This window comes from Corylus avellana, chromosome 3 (genome assembly GCF_965113065.1).
Source record: "Corylus avellana chromosome 3, dhCorAvel1.hap1.2, whole genome shotgun sequence".
NCBI lineage: Eukaryota > Viridiplantae > Streptophyta > Magnoliopsida > Fagales > Betulaceae > Corylus > Corylus avellana.
Window position 1 is genome coordinate 20,995,827 of NC_142492.1, and position 13,591 is coordinate 21,009,417.

The following is a 13,591-nucleotide window of genomic DNA, read 5'->3' on the forward strand; positions in this document are numbered from 1 at the left end:
ACAATCCGCGAACCAAACGAGGCCTAAGATTTGTTGACAATTTTTTAAAACTGAGCCATTTGACGACGTCGTTTTACAATTAAAGCATTTGATTTTTTTTTTTAAAATTAATTGAAGACAAAACTACGTCGTTCTGCAGTTATATATATATATATATATATTCATCCCTTCCTCTCTCATATATATATATATATATATATATATATATATTCATCTCTTCCTCTCTCGCTGCTGGCTGCTTAAAGGGTTTTGATTTTTACTACTCTATATCAGTCTCTATCGGTCTACTTTGTTTTTACTACTGCTTACTGGGTTCTGATTACTGTCTACTGGGTTAGTGTGTTTGAAAACTTTGAATCGTTTGATGCTGTCCGGAATGCCCAACCCATTATTAAATCGGCTGCTTAATGGGTTTTGATTACTGTCTACTGGGTTAGTGTGTTTGTTCCTATTCTAACTCCATTTTTTTCCTTGACAGGTTACTGGAGCACTTGGAACAGGCGCACGGCTACTTCCTGTTCTAACTCGATTTGTTTCCTTGACAGGTTCTGTTGTATTGGCCTAATGTCTCATAGTTTGCCTCTATTTCCTTCCTTTACCTTAATAGTCTAATGGAATTATATGATATTTAATAGATTCATGCTTGATTTTCTGCTTATGCATCTTGATATATTCATGTCTCTTGGTGATTTAATTGTTGATAGCCTTCTGCCTGAGTTTAGCGGAACTTAACCTAGAAGGGTTTTATTAAAAAGCTTTTCTTTTTATTCTCTGTTTTGAAAAGAAAAAAAAATGATAATGTGGACTTTCTATTGGTGTGATTAGGTATTGCCTTGACTCTTGCTGTATCAACTAATTTATAAATCATAGTCTGCCTCTATTTCCTTCCTTTACTTTAATAGTCTAATGAAATTATATGATATTTAATGGTGGGCTTTTACGTGCATAACAGATTCAGTAGTACAAAGAGTAATGTTAGAATTTCATGCTTGATTTTCTGCTTATGCATCTTTATATAGTCATGTCTCTTGGTGATTGAATTGTTCATTAACAACAGATTCTGTCTCTTGTTGATTGAATTGTTTATCAAGGTCAAACTACTTTTGAGTAAATGAATGCAAGGGAGGAAAAATATCTAACAATTGTTTTTTGTTTTTGTGTATGTAGGTCAAGCCCTTGAGTCCTTGAATAAGAAAGAACCTTCATATGATATTTCTGCACTTGCTAGAGGGGTATTTTTAAGTATTGTCTTAGGCTCTTACCTAATCAAATATATTTTTCTGCTACCTGTTTTGGGTCTTAGGCTCTTAGCTAATCAAATCTATTTTACATTTATTATGCCATTTTGTTTTGTTCCTTATGTTTTTGTGTTTTTCTTTGCTTTTTCATCATGTTCTATATCATAAGTCAGTGAGTGGCCATCTTCTATGCATATTGGTTAAGTAAATGTTGAGAATTGTTTTTACCAATCTAGTTTTATAATCTTCCCTGCAAGTTACATAGGCTGCTGCTCAATGGTCTTAACTTAAGGTAGATTGTATTGTTCATAAGAATTTTTATAGGATAATTTATATTTTTCTTTTGTACTTAGTAGAATATGTAGCTTGAAAAGGGAGGATAGAAGTGTGATATATGGCTTTTTGAACTCGTATGATGTGATCTCATCTCTATGTTAACTATAGAACATATCTTTCCAAACCCTAGAAGCTTTTCACAGGATTTATCGTTACTCATGCGTGCTAAGTGTTTGATTATTTTTATGTGACCAGAAGCCAAAAGAAATTATTATTATTATTTTCCTTATGTTGAGTAGGAATGGCAAACAGCAAGTACGAGTACGTTAAGTCATTCGAAGTAGAAGACGAGGTCATGCTGCCCAACTTGATCGTTGTTCGAATCGACGGTCGCAATTTTCGGAGGTAAAACTGCTTCCTTAGTCTTCACGCATTTGAACAAATGGATATGTGCATGCTGCAATGGTTATATGTCCAGTTTGTTACCGATGAGCATTGTGCTATTCTAGTATGTGGATGGGTTTCACTATAGACAAGTAGATACTTTAGTTGATTTCAATATACGATTGCTTGGGTACCCAGATTATGTTTGGTGCTAATTATGCAATCATTTTGCTTTTTATGTATATGCGGGTGAATTTTAACATGTGCATTCAACTATACCTTGACTTCTTGGCTATTAGATAAGCAAAGCAAGATCTTAGACTTCTATTACAACGAGGAATCCCTACAAAACAGTAAAGCAAACCAAGTTAGAAATTTGAAGCAACATTTAGTAACATGCCTAAGGTGACACTAGGCACTGTCTCATTGACTGCCCACATACAGTTTTGTGTTATCTTTGCAATAAATTCAGGATTCTGATTATTCGATTGCATGAATCAATGCAGCATGGAACCTAGATGTATTCCTGCTTTATTTTGTTTATATAATTTTTGATAATGTGGTAGGTTTTCTGAAGTTCATGAGTTTGAGAAGCCAGTTGATGGGAGAGCTTTGAATTTGATGAACTTGTGTGCAACTGCCATTTTAGAGGAGTATCCAGACATAGTCTTCTCATATGGGTTCAGTGATGAGTACAGGTAGTTCATTTCGCTAGTCAATAGTGTTAGCTCTAAATGCATTACTTGTGCATTATTAAGTTCCCTAGATGAAGCTTCACGGTTTCTTGGTGGTATGAGTTGCAGTTTTATTTTCAAGAAGACATCAAAGTTCTACCAAAGGCGTGCCAGGTTTTTAATCTGAACTTAACTCTGATATTCTGTGGTCTTTGATGCATGTAAGTGGTTGTCTGTTGGGGATTATTAATGTCATGTGAGTACTGGAAATGCCTTTCACTTTTTAATTTTACTTTCGTTGCACACACAAGAGACCCTAAGAAAGTAGTGTACTATTATTGATCAAAACTATAGCATCAAGGACCATAGCAATTAAAACAGGCATGAGAAATATTAGCATTTTCTGCACTGTGCTAAAATGAAATAGCATAGGCAACTAGGCACACCCTGCGTATAGCATGGAGAAATGATTGTTCTGGATCCCTATCGTAGTTTTTGTTTTGTAACAGTCATTTGATTTGCAAGTTTCAATCATGAGATTTTACTTGATTTGTTATTTTTTAAAAAAAAAACAAAAAACAAAATTGCTAACTTGCTGCCTTAAATTGATCATGCAGCAAACTGCTATCCCTCATTGTATCTTTCTTCTCTTCTGTATATGTCATGAAATGGAAAGAAATTTTCTCTGAGAAGGAGTTGAAATATCCCCCATCATTTCAGTCACGGGTAATATGCTGTGCTTCAAAAGAAGTTCTTCAAACATATCTTGCATGGAGACAAAATGATTGTAAGTTGTCAACAACTGATGTTAAACATCATCTAAACGATTTTAAGTAGTTCTATACCAAATTTCTTGTATAGATTCATTTTTATGTGATCTATCATTAGAGTTTTCCTGAAATGATATTTTTGAACACAAGAACGAACTTGAGACTTAAAGAGGAAATTCATCAACTATGTGGTTATATCTTACTATTCACATTTATCTTATCGAGTTATTTATCTTTTTTTTTTAATCTTCCTTTTTCAGGTCATGTTAATAACCTGCATGACACTTGTCTCTGGATGTTGGTTAAAGAAGGAGAGACTGAAAAGGATGCACAAGAGTTTTTAAAGGTGCTAATTTTAAGTCTTTCTATGCATATTTATGTATATGTATTTTACATGCATATACTTATTGTACTTATCCCCCCCCCCAAAAAAAAAAAATGCATATACTTATTGCAAGTAAAAGTAAGTGGTAGGTATTTTCTTAACTACCCCCACATATGCATTGTTATTATTTATAAAGGAAAGTTACACACTTCAATTGTTTCCTATTTTACATTTTTCCTATACCAAATTGTACATTATGTTCTTTTAAATGTTACTTCCACTGTTTCTACTGATTTTTGTGTCACCATTTACTTGTTTATAGTTTAACTACTTGGTGGCAGATTTAAGCAAATTTTAGTTCATTTATTTGGGTTTTAATTTTTGTCCAGTTTCATATTCAAATAATTGTTTTGGTTTTCTGAACCAGCATACAGAATTTTTTTTTTTGAATCCCCATGTTTGTTCATAGTTATGTTGTATCTCTAAACTCTCAGGGCACCCAAAAACAACAGAAAAATGAGCTGCTTTTTCAGAAGTTCCGTATCAATTATAAAAACCTTCCTGCAATGTATCGTCAAGGATCCTGCATTTTCAAAGCCGAGGTAATCTTTGTATTCTACTAAATGAGATCTAGCTCAAATGGTATCGCCTTCCTCCATAACAATGGTTTGGAGGGTGAAATTTGTGGGTTCTATTGGGTGTGCATGTAACCTACCATTAAAAACAAAAAAGGAGTATCTTATTGATCGAAGCATTCAATATTTAACTTTTTGTTTCTTGGAATTGACCATGATGTAAATATAAAATTATTAAAGGAGATGTTGGCTATGTTTGCTAATGTTTTTGTTTTTTAGTTTCAGTTACTTAAAACAAAAACATTAACAAACAACTCAAAACACTCCTCAAAATACAAAACATTTTTTATAAATCTATATTCTTCCCTCTTTGTAGAAATATTTCGACAAAACAAGTGCTTAACTTTTGACAAAGCAAGGATCCTATATTCTGTTCAGTGGAATGTTTCCTTCACTCGCAGGGTACATGATTGGGAAGTGGAGGTCTTGGCCTCTTTTTACATGCTATTGTATTCACATCCGATAGGCGGGGAAGGGGAGGATAGAATAAGGTGGATCTCTTCTCGTAAAGGCAAATTTGAAGTAAGATCTTTTTATAGGATCCTTGCTTCAAAAGATCCCATTCCTTTCCCTTGGGAAAGTATTTGGTGCACCAAAGCTCCTTCGAGAGTGGCCGCCTTTGTTTGGACGGCCGCACTTGGAAAGATTCTAACTTTGGACAATGTTCGGAAGAGGGGTATTGTGGTGATAAATCGTTGTTGCATGTGTGAATCAGATGGAGAGTCTGTTGATCATCTCTTTCTTCACTGTGGGGTGGCGCGCACCATATGGAATGCCATTTTCTTTCGGTTTAGTTTGTGTTGGGTTATGCCGGGTAACGTTAAGGAGTTGTTTGCTTCTTGGTGGACGGGTGGTAAAACCAGCAGCGCCGTTGTGTGGAAGATGGTCCCTCTATGCCTTATGTGGTGCATTTGGAATGAGAGAAATGCTAGATGTTTTGAGGACTCTTCTAGGAATATAGAGGACCTTATTCATTTTTTCTTGTACACCCTTTTCTCTTAGACTGCTGGTTGGCTAGCGCCTATAGTGATCAGCTTCCAAGATTCTCTTTTTATGTTATCTTCTTCTTTCTCTTCCTCTTAGTCGCTCTCTTGTATACTCCCGGTGTACTAGGGTTGCGCTCCTTTGCGCTCTTAATCTATACATCTTTACTTATCAAAAAAAAAACTTTTGAACAGGTAAGAGCTAACTTGTTATTCAAAAAAGAAAAGAAAAAGGTGGCTGTCTGGCCACCCTAAGTGAAGGAATGGTGGCTGCAACCATCCCTATGCTTGTCAGGGTTGCCACACGGCCACCTCGATCTAGTCGTGGTGGTCGTGTGGCCAACCCTATCCTAGTCGGGGTGGTCGCGCGCCACCCCTCTCTCCCTTGAAGGTGGCCACACGACTGCTCTACTTTTTTCTTTTTAATTTTTTTACAAGTAAGGCTCTACATCTGTTTGGATTTCTCAAAATAACTAGGTTTCCTCAGTAGAAAACATTTTCTCAAATATGGGCCCCACCTGAATACACTTCTAAAAAAAATTCTCACCTTTATGTCACGTCAAAATATATTTTCAAACAAAAAATACAAAACACTCCGCAAAAGACGTTAACAAACATAGCATTTGAATCTATTTTTTGTTTTCAGTTCTTTTTTTTATAAGCTGTGAAGATCGTTGAACTCATAATATTTTTGAACAGAAGCGTTGAAAGAAACACGTGTGAACCATTGTATTACATTATAGCATTATTAATGTGCAATAAGTGAGTCAGATTGAAAATTATGTTTTTGTCTTAATTGCCATGAATAACAATGCTTTGATGGAAATAAAGACTCGATGAGCCAGAGTTTGAGCATTATTACTATGGTATTTTTTTTCCGTGGCCAAATATTACTAGCCTACATTGTTTAGGTGGAAGAAAATGTAAAGTACAATGAGAATGGCACTCCTGTTAAAAGACTCAGGAGAAAGGCAAGAATTGTCCAATCAGAGAATATAGCTGGGAGAAGCTTTTGGAACGAGCTTCCAAGTCTTCTGAAGGAGGTGGGTGGTTTTACTGAGGATGTGGACAAAATCAACCCAGAGTATGTTAGGTTCTTCCAATTTGAGAAGAAATTGATGCCATCTACGTGGATTGTAGTTAGAATTGATGGCTGCCATTTTCACAGGTAAATTTATTACATGCATGACAACATAACTCATTGTTGGTACTGACTTGGACAATTTTTTCCCCTTTGTTGCTAATCAATTGAAGTTGGAGCATTGTATGATAGACTCCACTTCACCTTGACCATTAATAAGCTTAATTCTTTTCGTAAGGACATGAAGATCATTAGTCACTGACACAAGCATGCACTTACTACTCTAGGCTTTCACAATTTATGGCAGAAGCGAAAGTGTTCATCCCTTATATTCTCATCTATTGTCCAAAGTATAATACAGCTCTTACAATAAAACAATGTGAAGATATGGTTCATTCAACATCTTACTTTGTGAGAAACAATTTCTGAGAATCAAAATAGTAATAGCTTAGGAGAAGAAATTAAAGAAGACTCCCTCAGACCCAGTTGTTTCCCAATCTGTGATGCATGGAATTTTGTTGTTTGATTATCCTGCTAAGATCCAGTTTGTCTTTTGGTAGATTTTCTGAAGTTCATGAATTTGAGAAGCCAAACGACAAACAAGCTCTGAACCTTATGAATTCATGTGCAGTGGCTGTGTTAGAAGAGATTCAAGATATAATATTCGCCTATGGGGTCAGTGATGAGTACAGGTGTGGCATTTTTTTCACATCTTTAAGCTTTTGGACGTTATAGTTCTACCTGTTTTCTAATCACGTCGATGATGTCATCCAGCTTCGCTTTGAAGAAGGATTCTCAATTCTATCAACGCCAAGCAAGGTTTTTCTCCCACAATTTTTTTTTTTGGTTCCTTGAATGTTGTTTTTAAATAGTATTGATGAGGTAATATCATGTTGGAATGGAGGACCACGAGGGACAATTCTCTCCTTGCCTCTTTTGTAACCCATGATGTCTATGAGGGGAAGTTCGGATCTGCAATTTTAAGGGTCCCATGCAGGGGACATCTAATGTTTGATGTATAGCTGATCAGGTTTTCTTAATGAAAAATCTATTACAACGTAAAAACTTTCTCTGAGCAGTCTAAAAGACTGCCCAGCAAGCAGAAGATAAAGGTCAACTGATTAAATATATCCTTGATTGGAATTTCCCATGTGGTGAATTCAAACTTCTTTGTATGATCGTCATTATTCGTTGTCATTATACATTTATTAACATTATCAAAATGCGGGTAGTGACTGAGATTATGTCATCATGAGTAATGCTCACTGATTTTCCTGTCCCGCAAAGGCACCTTCAGGTGAGGGCACTCTTTTAGGCACTCTAAATGTTAGTTGTTCTGACTTTCCTTGTGTGAAATTCTATTTCGCGAGAAATGTTTTTGTAAGAATAGACTCTTATCATTTTATATGACCGAAGGAGTGGAGTACCAGTTAAAGCTTTAAGATGAAATGGTTTGTTGAGAATCTTTTTTGTCTCTGTCATGTTGTGTTCTGTCCAGATTCTTTTGCCCGGATAGGGGGTCCATACTATTTATTTATTTTAAATTTGGAAGAAACTTGTTGCAATTGTTTCTCTTGAAATTTTTTAGTATTGAGATCACTTTTGCAGTGAAATAGTGTCTGTCATCGTATCATTCTTCTCTTCCATGTACGTAATGAAATGGAAAGAATTCTTCCCTCGGAAGGAATTGAAGTACCCTCCTTCTTTTGATGGGCGTGCTGTATGCTATCCCTCATCTAAGATTCTTCAAGACTATCTGGCATGGAGACAAGTTGATTGTGAGTATTAAATTAATTTTTACAAATAATAATAACAATAGTAATTACTTGAAAACATTGAACTCTTGGATTTTTTTAAACCTGCAAAGTCAAATTAATGACTTTTGCATACAGTGCATAAATTTTTTCTTTCTTAGAACATGGTTGTAACACATTGCAGGCCACATCAATAATCAGTATAATACTTGTTTTTGGATGCTTGTTATCAAGAAAGGAAAAAGCAAAAGGGAAGCCCAAAATTGTCTGAAGGTACCTAGGACCTGCTCACCTTTCTCAAAGGCTTATTCCTTTACTTTTCTTAGATTTACTTCCTTTCTATGCATGCTTGTTCTGTACGTCAAATTTGCTCTGCTGATTTAATTTTCATTATGATGTGTTTTCTTGTTCTAATGGAATTTCTTTAACCCCGTAAGGAAATCATGTTGTTGCCTTTTTAAGATGGAATGCATACTGCAAGCTAGTAAATTAGTCAAGGCATATGGAATTGTTAGCCTTAAAGCTTAAGCCTAAAGTATCTCAGGTTTACCTTGGATCAAGGAGTTCCATGGAGAGTTTATATTTAGAATATGGTCTTCATTTCAAACCCTTTTTAAGAGTTATATTGTTGGAAAATATAGGTCTCTGGCCACCAATCACTAAGTACCACTCTCCTGATGAGAGTAGTTAATCTTTTGTTTTACTGTTAAGTTAATTCCTCATTGAAAATTTTTGTTTTAGTGCTTGGAGCTAGATACCTCCTTAAGCTTGCGGATTTTAAAGTTTTTTCTACAAGCAGTTAAAAAGCTGATACTCTAGATAATTGTTATTCTAAACTCTAATTCTAAGAAAAACATGTATATATCCTCAATAGCTTCATAACCTAAAGTAAATACACTACAAAGTAGAGCGTCAAAGTTTATTTGTAGATCTCTCCTCCCCTTCTGAGAAATGAAGGTGGTGGAGCAAATAAGAGTTTTGAGAATACTATATCAATTAAACATGAAAGACTTGATCACTAAAGCAAGAAAGTGATACTAGCGCATGTATAGTGATATTAATCTTGTTCTAGGAAAGCCTTGCGGTTTAAGCTTCATTATTAGTAAATTTTACTAATACCATTATTAGCCCAAGAATGGAGAAGCATTTTTGCACTTGCTTCCATACATGCTTCTTGGGTTGTTCCCTAGGAATATGTATCTAATATTTATTATGAAAAATACATTACTTATTGAAAAGAGTTATTATAATACTTCCAAAACCAGCAGTCACATGGGCTTCAAAGTCAGTGCTCTGCACTCAAAAATTCCATGTCTTTTTAAATATGCCAATGTTATGTTACCTTGTCTGGTTTGTGACAGTTATAACGTAACTTTAATTTAGGTTTTTCTGTATACTTCGCGTGTACATGGAGGTGCCTTACACTTTTAATGATATCTTGATGAATTATTAAAAAAAAAATAACGAAGTAAGTTTGGTTTGCATCATTTTGAAATTTATGTTATAGTGAGACAAGGCATCCTTATGAATGTTAGCTGCTAATGATATTTGCCGATTACGGCTGTTAATCTTCTGTTCAAATTTTAATGTCTAGGGTACTCAAGCACAAGAGAAAAATGAACTACTTATCAAGGAATTCAACATTGACTACAATGAATTAGAAACCATGTTCCGGCAAGGTTCCTTAGCTTTCTGGGAGAAGGTAATCTTCATCTCCTTATCAGATGTAAGTCCTTCTTATATACTGTCAATTGAACTCCTCCTAGATTCTCTTGAACTTGTGCTAGTCCTTCAAAATGTGTGGGTGACAACTTGGCAAACATGATAAAATGTGGATAGAAGTGAATTTCAGCCTGGTCTTTGAGCTCCTCTGGTCAATGCTTAGATGTCCTAAAGCTGATGCCACTCTAGGACCGAGTTTGTAGGTCTATTTGCTTCATACTAAGCCCGAGGTCTGTTTGTGAAATAGAACTTTTGTATGTAGAAAAAGCCTAAAAGACATTTTTTAGAAAAAAACTTTATTTTTAACCTTCTTCCAAAACACAGTTTTGGGCTTCTTTTTTTATAGCAAAAAAGTGCTTTTTAGCTTTTACCAGAATGACCCATTTTTGTTTGGCACAAAAAAGTATTTTTTAAGTTTCTTAATGTAATCTCAAATATGCTCTTCGTGTCTAATTTTATGTGATACGTGTATTAGATGAGCTAGGCAGTGAGTTATGTCATTATGATAACTTTTGTTGAGAGATTAGATTGTCAACTGTCTATCGAGCAGAAGATAGGAAAGGTGAGAAAGTTGGGACAATAATTTGGTTGGCTTCCTTCAATATTAGTGGTTTGTGGTTCACAACATCCTAGTTCTTAGTAATGTTTCCTTGATAATTTATCCTCTCAAGCTCAGATTATGGTTTTGTATGCAGGAGGACATTACTATGACACATGAGAACACAGCATCGGTAGAAACTTCTCACAGAAAAGTTATTGTAGAACATTGTGATATAATCAAGCCCGAGTTTTGGGAAGCACATCCAAGCATCCTTGATGAGAACCACCTACTTTTTGAAGCATTCATTAACAATTTTTCTTACCAACATGAATCTCTTGGAAAAGTTCCATTGCCTTAATTTTTTGTATTTTGTATGCATATGAAGTTTTTATCCATCAGCTTTTCCAAGTTCTCGAGAGTTAGAAATTGAAAATATCCCACAACTCTACTTTCAACTAATATTTAACCTTAGAATTTCAATTGTAATTAGGGATGTAAGTACATTCAAAAGCATTGCAATTTGGATCCTCCGTAAGTGGAAGTCATTTGTTCACTTGCTCTCTTAGTTTGCTCCTCTTATCCGTTTTTGCTTTCTCTCAACCCCAAAGCTTGTCTCCACAAACTTTACCTAAAGTTCCCATGGCTCACCGGATGGACTCACCCTCTTCAATTAACAATCACCTTCATCCTCCCACCCTTTCCTTTGCCTCCACTTCAACTATGCCGGAGGCCTGGACTCAATCGTTACCCGATTAGAGTGACTCTGTTGGCATTGATATCTATGATAATGTCATTTTTATCTACATCCAATCTTACAAGAAGCTGTTGTTGCCCATCCTCGTAAATGTTTCTCTCTGAAAATCAATTCTAATAATAATCTCCGGTTTTTTTTTTTTATTTTTGACTTATCCAAAAAAAAAAGTGTATAGATCCAGAACGCGGGAGCATAGACTTTGTCATGCCTATGAAGGCATAAATGAGAGGTACGAAATTATGTATCTATATATAAGAATGCCATACAAGGAACTTTCCTTCCATACATCAGAATTGGTATATTCACTACTGAGTTAAAACTTAAACAAGCAATTGATTCTTGTTAGGGATATTTTTCGTCTCTAGGCCTAGACAAACTTGGGCCAACAATCAGCCCAAGGGACACAAGCAGGATACAACAGATGGTCCAGGGCATTAAGCCCAAAAGATATTAGGATCACCCGGGGAATACATGCCCGAGGCTCAAGTCACCCGGGAACCAAGACCGGGAATGCCCATCCTCATAATGGATACCGGGACAGATGCGACAGTTGGAAAGCAATCTGACAAGTAAACAAAGAGGGGACCAAGGGATTATTAAATTGTATAAAGCATCGGCCTAAGAACCAGCCTAAACAACACATGGTCCCTCACTTATTCTTTCCCTTTATTCCATAGGCTTATTTTATTAATCCAAGGCTTAGTCATATTAGGGATTAAATAATCGAAGTGAGTGGAGAAGGAACTGGAAGGGCCACATCCAACCATAATCAAGGTGCAATGAAGGAGTTTATAAAACGGAGGGAGAAGAATGAAGAAGGCACGGCCAAGAAAGAAAGCAAGAGAATAGAAAGAGAAAGAAGAAGAAAAGGGAGAATTTATGTTGTAATCTTGTCAATATTTGAATAAGACCATAACAATTCACATAGTGGACGTAGGCTCATTTGTTTCATTTGTTTCGAGCCGAACCACTCTAAATCTGATGTGTTTATTTATTGTTTTTATCATCATTTGCACTCTATAAATTCCATCAGTCCAAAGGCTAAATCAAGCCTATAACAAAGGGCCCAAATCCACAAGAAAGTTATCCACCATTCGAAGACTGTTTCGGGGCCTTTTTCGCTTACGACTAAAAATTGCACCAACAATTCTCATATTTACATGTATATCAGGAATAACAACAATAAACTTTGAAAACGTATGAACAAATTATACAGGAAGAAAGTAGACACAAGTAAAGAGAATCCTTCCCAGACCAACCCTACCATATTTAACATTTTTGATATTATCAAAAGAGCAATTAGCTAAGCCAATTTGTCCTGTTAGCCAATTCTTTTGTTTGTTTTGTTTTGTTCTTTGACACACATCACGTTATGCATGAATGAAAAACAGAGCAACAGCCGCACGCTGGTTGCTCCAAATTCTCTTTTTGTTTCTTTTGGTTCTTTGATTGTCTTTAGTTTGTGCAAAATTATCATATCCAGGCTTCATTTCTGAGTCCCTAGATTTGATTTTGATCATTGAAATTGGAGGAAAGTGTAAGATTTCTATTTCCAGTGAAAACTTTCATTGAGCAACAGAACATCACAATGGACATTCCAATTTCCCTCCCATTTCTAGATGTGCTATACTCCGAGAGTTCCATCTTTATTATTTATTTTTTGATGAATAATGAGTACCATCTTTAATTCATACAAATACTTCTACTTTTACATCCCTATCTAGTGTAAAAATAACAAAACCAGTATACAAAACAGACTTGAGTAAACAAAAGTAGTAAGCAAGCAGAGAACCTGGCTTGGAATCTTGAGCCATATGAGAAATTGGACTTGAATTTGATACACCTAACATTTACTATTCAACCTTGCTATATTTTTATAAATCCAAAGTAGAATTCAGTTGGCTAAGCTACAAGCTAATCCTACACAGAGGCCCATTTCTCATCTTGAACTTTGATCACAGAATGTAAGCTTGCACCTTCTGGAATTCCCAATGGAGGATCTACACATGAACAATTATCCACTGTATATAGCTCGCAGTCTTTAATTCCACACTTGTCCAATGCCAAAATTAATCTCCTCCTCTGCATGTCATTTGGGTATGCCCCGTCTAGACTAACAAGCACCACCCCTGTATACGACTGTCTGGCAGCACGAGCAGCCCCAGTGTAATGAAACAAACCCCAACTAAGATCATCAGATACATCCACAATTGTCCGAAACTCATTCGAAACGACCCCATTATCCAGCACACTGAAGGAGAACGTCCCTGGTATTTTCGCTCTCTTAACCCGTGTAAATTCTCAAGAATTTCTGTTGTGTTACCTTACCTTCAATTGGTATAGGCAGTTTGTATATATAGAGAATCCGTTTACAATGTAACTGCAAGATTGTTACATACTTGCTTCTAGGATTACAATCATATCTTGAACTATTTACAAACAATATTATCTTAT

General features: G+C 35.6%; 1 protein-coding gene across 7 annotated transcripts; it reads left to right on the forward strand.

Annotated features, from left to right (window-relative positions):
- Window positions 1–229: 229 nt before the first annotated feature.
- On the forward strand, window positions 230–10,936 carry LOC132173585 (tRNA(His) guanylyltransferase 1). 7 transcript variants are annotated; one of them, XM_059585107.2, is made up of 16 exons: window positions 247–333; window positions 479–545; window positions 1,168–1,919; window positions 2,465–2,596; window positions 2,702–2,746; window positions 3,190–3,208; window positions 3,293–3,359; window positions 3,603–3,688; window positions 4,162–4,269; window positions 6,197–6,453; window positions 6,927–7,058; window positions 7,141–7,185; window positions 7,975–8,144; window positions 8,305–8,393; window positions 9,715–9,822; window positions 10,538–10,936. In XM_059585107.2, the coding sequence occupies exons 3-16, from the start codon at window positions 1,816–1,818 to the stop codon at window positions 10,739–10,741; spliced, it is 1,566 nt and encodes a 521-aa protein (XP_059441090.2). In that variant the 5' UTR covers window positions 247–333; window positions 479–545; window positions 1,168–1,815; the 3' UTR covers window positions 10,742–10,936. The 7 variants fall into 7 exon arrangements, with proteins under 7 accessions (XP_059441087.2, XP_059441090.2, XP_088370399.1 ...); XM_088514273.1 differs by having other exon boundaries at window positions 1,168–1,232; window positions 1,814–1,919; window positions 3,190–3,359; XM_059585109.2 differs by having other exon boundaries at window positions 253–333; window positions 1,168–1,242; window positions 1,814–1,919; window positions 3,190–3,359.
- Window positions 10,937–13,591: the final 2,655 nt, after the last annotated feature.